The sequence below is a fragment of the Trypanosoma grayi genome (assembly GCF_000691245.1).
Source record: "Trypanosoma grayi strain ANR4 Tgr_1066_V1, whole genome shotgun sequence".
Classification (NCBI taxonomy): domain Eukaryota; phylum Euglenozoa; class Kinetoplastea; order Trypanosomatida; family Trypanosomatidae; genus Trypanosoma; species Trypanosoma grayi.
Window position 1 is genome coordinate 1 of NW_008826685.1, and position 5503 is coordinate 5503.

General features: G+C 60.4%; 5 protein-coding genes across 5 annotated transcripts; 4 read left to right on the forward strand and 1 right to left on the reverse strand.

Annotated features, from left to right (window-relative positions):
- Positions 1 to 177: 177 nt before the first annotated feature.
- Positions 178 to 1266, forward strand: DQ04_10661000 (hypothetical protein; the record flags this gene model as incomplete). Its single annotated transcript, XM_009316321.1, has 1 exon — positions 178 to 1266. The coding sequence occupies one exon, from the start codon at positions 178 to 180 to the stop codon at positions 1264 to 1266; it is 1089 nt and encodes a 362-aa protein (XP_009314596.1).
- Positions 1267 to 2648: 1382 nt separating this feature from the next.
- DQ04_10661010 (hypothetical protein) lies at positions 2649 to 2942 on the forward strand (the record flags this gene model as incomplete). Its single annotated transcript, XM_009316322.1, has 1 exon — positions 2649 to 2942. The coding sequence occupies one exon, from the start codon at positions 2649 to 2651 to the stop codon at positions 2940 to 2942; it is 294 nt and encodes a 97-aa protein (XP_009314597.1).
- A 418-nt stretch (positions 2943 to 3360) lies between these two features.
- On the forward strand, positions 3361 to 3816 carry DQ04_10661020 (hypothetical protein; the record flags this gene model as incomplete). Its single annotated transcript, XM_009316323.1, has 1 exon — positions 3361 to 3816. One exon carries the CDS (start codon positions 3361 to 3363, stop codon positions 3814 to 3816), a length of 456 nt encoding a protein of 151 aa, XP_009314598.1.
- Positions 3817 to 3990: 174 nt separating this feature from the next.
- On the forward strand, positions 3991 to 4401 carry DQ04_10661030 (hypothetical protein; the record flags this gene model as incomplete). Its single annotated transcript, XM_009316324.1, has 1 exon — positions 3991 to 4401. The coding sequence occupies one exon, from the start codon at positions 3991 to 3993 to the stop codon at positions 4399 to 4401; it is 411 nt and encodes a 136-aa protein (XP_009314599.1).
- A 28-nt stretch (positions 4402 to 4429) lies between these two features.
- Positions 4430 to 5020, reverse strand: DQ04_10661040 (hypothetical protein; the record flags this gene model as incomplete). The annotated part of the gene is made up of 1 exon (XM_009316325.1): positions 4430 to 5020. The coding sequence occupies one exon, from the start codon at positions 5018 to 5020 to the stop codon at positions 4430 to 4432; it is 591 nt and encodes a 196-aa protein (XP_009314600.1).
- Positions 5021 to 5503: the final 483 nt, after the last annotated feature.

The following is a 5503-nucleotide window of genomic DNA, read 5'->3' on the forward strand; positions in this document are numbered from 1 at the left end:
TCGCAGTCAAAGCCGAGCGTCTCATCCAGCGACATCTGGCGGTACTTCTCACACATCTCCGGCAGCCCGAGGGCGCGGTGGCTGAGCGACACCGTGAGCGCCTCCGCGGCGATACAGCCGATTGACCACACGTCGCACGCCTTGCCGTACGTCTCGCCGAGCAGCACCTCCGGCGCCATGTACGCGAACGTCCCCTTCACGTTCGTCAGTCCACCGCGCTTCAACACGGCGGTGCCGAAGTCGCTCACCTTGGCGCGGCCGTCGCGGAACAGCACGTTCTCAGGCTTGAGGTCGCGGTGCACGATGCGCTTGCCGTGCAGGTATGCGACGGCGCCAATCACGTCGCACAGCATCGACTGGACCTGCTCCGCGGAGCGAAGCCCGCCGTGTGCGATGAGTTCGCTCAGCGATCCGTCGGAGCAGAGTTCCATGAAGATGGACACGCAGTTGTCGTCGCGCTCGCAGAAGAGGTACTGCACGATGTTGGGGTGGCTGAGCGAGCTCATGATCTCCACCTCGTGCGCGATCTCCTTGAGCTGGCTGTCGTGCCCGTGCGGCTCGCCCTCGCGGTCGTCGCGCAGGTACATCCGCTTCACCGCGCAGCGCGCCCCCGTCACCTCCATCTCCGCCTCGAAGACGTTGCCGAACGCACCCCCACCGAGGCGGCGGCCGAGCGTGTACGGCGGCACCTTGAAGCGCTTGGACGGGCGGAAAATGCTGACGCTGTTCATCTCCTCGTCGACGCCAATGCCGGAGAAGAGCAGCACCTCCACGTCGCGCAATGTCAGCGGCATCTCGAGGCGGGAGGCGTACGGCACCTCCACCGGCATCATGCTCAGCGCGGCAGCGAAGAAGAAGACAGGGCGGCGGTCGTGCAGCAGCCACGACAGCGCAACACGCAGTTGTGCCGCGTCAAGGTCGGGGGCATGCAGCAGCAGCACCTTGAAACGCTCTGACCCGCGGCGGAAGGCCTCATCGAGGGCCTCAAGCGTGGGCCGCTGCAACACAAGGAAGTTAGAGCTCCACAACATGCGCAGAACATCGTCCAGCATGTTGCTGCGGCTGCGACAGTACATGAGTGCCGTGATGGCAAGGGCGTCTACGCCGCTGCCCATAATACTGTCCCGCATCACCCGCGACGAGAAAAGAGTGAGCTGGCCGGAGCCGTGGGACGTCCCCACCCAGCCATCAGCCCCTAGGAAGGAACCTTGGTCACGTGAACCCAGTGTAGGGGCCGTGTCCGTGATCTCTTTGTCCTCTGCATAGTTGCTCGAGGAGCTCGTTTGCGTTTGATGCTGCAGCTTTGGTTGGGAGTGAGAGTAACGGCGCCCCACCGCGCTCATGTTGCCAATACAGCTCCGCAGCATTCTATCTTTTATACGCTCCTCTGTCATTTGCTGCTGTTCAAAGCTGAGTCGGCTCATAAGAAGAGCATTGTAGCGGTCACCTTCCAGCATCCTCTCGTTTTGCAGTGGGCGGAGCGCACTAAAGAGCATATTATCTTCTTGACGCATGCTGCTTTGATCCTCGTACCATTGCCGGGCTTTCTGTGCGCGGTAATACTTATTCTCAGTAACCTCATTCTGTCCATTATCCGCTGGCATCTTGCCGTCTTCCCATTTCCATTCTTCATTTAGTGGGTCTCTTACCCCTCTGTCTGTTTCCGCTGGAGAAGGCATTGAATATGCAGTTGTCCTGCGGTTATGTTCATTGGGACTCAATGGCGTACCGAGTTCGCTGTTGTTATCATGTTGATGATGAGGATGCTGCTGGTACTGTTGTGGACTCTCCTTCAATCTACACGGCGTACCGTTGTAGAACACCGCAGGGGCCCCACTGTTGCCTCGGTACAAGCCACCCATTCCATCACCACCACTACCACCAACCTCCACACCCTCACCGTCCACATTCATCAACTGACTGGCATCCTGCTCTCCGGTCTCACCAATACGGTGATGACGCGGTAATGGGGTGTGTTCCATGGTGTTGTTATTCACGCTGTTGTGGATGTAGGAGACGTAACTGTCGTACTCATTGAACTCCTGCATGGCGCCTGCCACACCGTTCATCATCTCAGCACGAGAGAATTCCCATAACTCCTCCGAAACCGCACTGCGGTCCAGCAGTAGGACGCCTGCTCCGCCGAGGAACAGCACCGTCGTGCCCACCACAAGTGTCATTGCAATACGCAACGCAAGGTAGGTCCCACCCAACACGCCGAGCACGACAAGGCACACCATAGTGACACACAGCACAGCAATTGTACAGCCAAAGAGCAGGTGAGAGTGAGCACCTGCGCCGACGGAGTCCCACAGGCGGTATGTCAGCGTGTGCGTTACGTGGCCACTGCGGTCCGCTGACACAACACTCAACAGACGGAAGGACGCCTCTTCGAAGGCAGGGCTCTGTGGGCCGTCTTTCTCCCACGCCCGCACGACATCCGCGACGAAATTGCGCAGTCTCGCATCAGACCAATGCGTAAGATAGGGCTTCAGCAGCACACCCTTCACCTCCAGCACAGCGTGTGTGAGCTGCATGTGGAGATGCTGCAGCACAGCGGGCGACACGCCAGAAGCCCCCCCAACCGTCGGTGGCCGCAGCGTCGACGTAGACGGGTCGTTTAGGATCCATGATGACTCACACGGCCGATGCTGCACCTCGTGCAGTTTGATGAGGGTAAAGACGAGGTAGAAGAGTGCCGGCACCTGCAGCCACTGCTGCTTCTCTGTGCTGTCAACGTCACCGCCCATGTCCGGCTCGTAATGATCGCAGCAGGGCTCGCTCCCCTCAGCCGCGTCGATCTGAACCACCGCAGAGGCCCGGTGATTGCCATCCGCAGCACTGCCATCCTGAGCACCAGCGATGCCGTTGGGGTTGCTGGTGTCGCCCCGGTTCCACCTCTGGAGCGGCAAGGCACTTCTGCCCAAAAGGGCATCGTATAGGTCGCTATGCGCGCTGCTCCCACTCCGCAGCGAGAAGAGATCCGCATCGCCGGCACCGTTTGTTTCGCCGGATTCGTTCATTTGCGACGCCTGTCGCGGGGGTGTCGTTTCATCTTTTTGTTGCTGTGCATTCGCTGTCGTCGATTCCACTGGCTCCTCTATGCCAAATGAGCCGATCTGCTGCGCGTCCTTCCATGTGCCGGAAGCAAAGCTATCTGGTTGTTGTTGTTGTTGTTGCTGCTGCTGCTGCTGCCTCTGTGCTTGCTCGTCTCCATGTTTTCCTTCCTCTGCAGCCCCCGCAGCCGCCACCACCACCACCACCTCCTCCTCCTCCTCCTCCTCCTCCTCCTCCTCCCCTGCTTCTTCCAGACTCTTAGAGTCGTGTGAGTCGCTGTAGTGCTTCTTTATGCCCCTTGCGATGATCGTGGTATCGCTTTGGCGGCGACTGTGCCGCTCAGCACCACCACCACCACCACCATCGCCGCCGCCGCCACCACCAGCAGCGACATCACCAGTAGGGTTCGCCAGCGGCAACGTGAGGGAGAGCGAGGTGCGCATGGGAAAACTGTCAAACTCCGTCGTGTCGGTGGCCGCTGGGCTCACCATCATGTTCGACATCACCGGTTGGGCCTCGGAGGAAATGATGTTCTTCAACGGCGAGGCGGCGTCGTCATTCTCGCTTGGCGACAGTCCCCCCCCAACTGCTGAGTGGCGGCACCTTGTCCCATTAACAGAGCCGGAGGAAGGAGCAGCGGTGTCGTTATCCGTGAATATGGAGTGCAGAGGGCTCCCATCCAACACCGGAAAAAGCCTCTTCGAGACCTCTTGTGCTTGCCGCTCCCCGCGTTCTTGCTCCTGCTGTCGCTGCGCATGATTCGACACACGTCGTTCCATCCCTTGTGCCTCCTGTTCCTCCTTATTGATCCGGGAAACATCTGGAAACGCCCTTAGCTTCACCCCCTCATTCATCTGATCATATACATCACCCTCCTCCTCCTGCTGCTGCTGCTGCTGCTGCTGGGGATTTGTTAGATCCAGCTGAAGCCGTATGATCGGCATCTCCTTCTGCAGCGACGGGAATCGCATCCGCACCCTGCCGCTGCCGGAGTCACCGGAGAGTGGCGTGATCGCGGCTAGGACGGGCGACGACGCTATGCACGCATTCTTTGCGTCACGTTCGAGGTCGGTGATCGACAAGCGTCGCCGCTCCCGCTCAATGATCTCACGGGCAGCAAGGACGCTGGACGGATGGCGACGAGTATCACCAGACAGAGTGGCACTCTTGGCGAGACTGGCGCTGAAGCTGTATCCCTTCGGTGAGACGACGGGCGGGCGCTCGCGCTGCCGTGACGCTGCCAGCATCCGCAGTTGCGACGGTGCAGGCAGCGGGGGGGCACCCAAGTTTCTGTTGCCCTTGTTGGCGCAGCAGCCGCTGTCACCCGTGCCACTAATGTTATAATGGTTCGTCCTGTTGCTGCCGTTGTTGGTCAAGGGTGAATCGAATCGAGCAGGCACAGGCCCCGTTGAGGAGGAGGGTCGTGCTGTTGCCGGCTTCGCAGCGGGTGCCGCATCGGTTGGCAGTGCTCGCGCTGCCCGCCGGACAAGCGCCGCACTTGGGTCCGCTGATCNGCCGGCTTCGCAGCGGGTGCCGCATCGGTTGGCAGTGCTCGCGCTGCCCGCCGGACAAGCGCCGCACTTGGGTCCGCTGATCCAACGTTGCGCCTCGACGACGGTGGCGTGAGAGAGCCCCCACCGACGATGCCACAGCCACCACTTGCACTTCCTGCTGCGCTGCTTTCACGAGGCAAAAGAGACATCCCATTGATTTCATTTCTGCTTTGGCCCTGCGGGGTGCCATGCAAATCCTGCCCCTGCGGCTGCGGCTGCTGCTGTGGTGAAGGTGGCCTCCACTTTGACATTTTGGCACTCTTCTCGGAGAGTGAACGCATGTGCGTGGGAGGCACGCCCCCACAGCTGCCACTGCTGGTGGCCGAGCGTGCCATTTCCTGCAGCTGCTGCGCCTCCTGGGGCTGCGGCGACTTGTGCAACGGGTTGGCAGCAGGCCCCTCTACCGGCATGGCTGTGCGTGTTTCGCTAAGGTGCGCAACGAAAATATACTATCGCCCCGTCACGCACCACTTACAGAGTGGCTAGCGGGTGACACGAGCGGAGACGCACACACACACAGAGAGAGACAGGCAGACAGAGGGAGAGAGAAGTGTCTGTGTGTCTCTGTGTGTATGCCCTGCGGGTGTATGCGTAATCACTCCAGCCCACACACACACACCTTTCAAAACAGGGCACAACCTTCCTTCACTCTATCTATTCTCTCCTTCTCTGTGTGGGGGTTTTCGTTACGGCGGGGTTCGCTCGGCAGCGCGCGCACACACACACACACCCGCACGCGCGCGCGACAAAGATAGAGGAAAGCAGAAGGGGTGCAGTCGGATCCAACGAGACAAACGCGGCGCCACCGCCGACGACCGCGGCCGGGGGGCACCACGCACGGCGTCCAGCACACAACGCAGGCACAACCCGCGGAGCGCAAACGAAACAAAAAA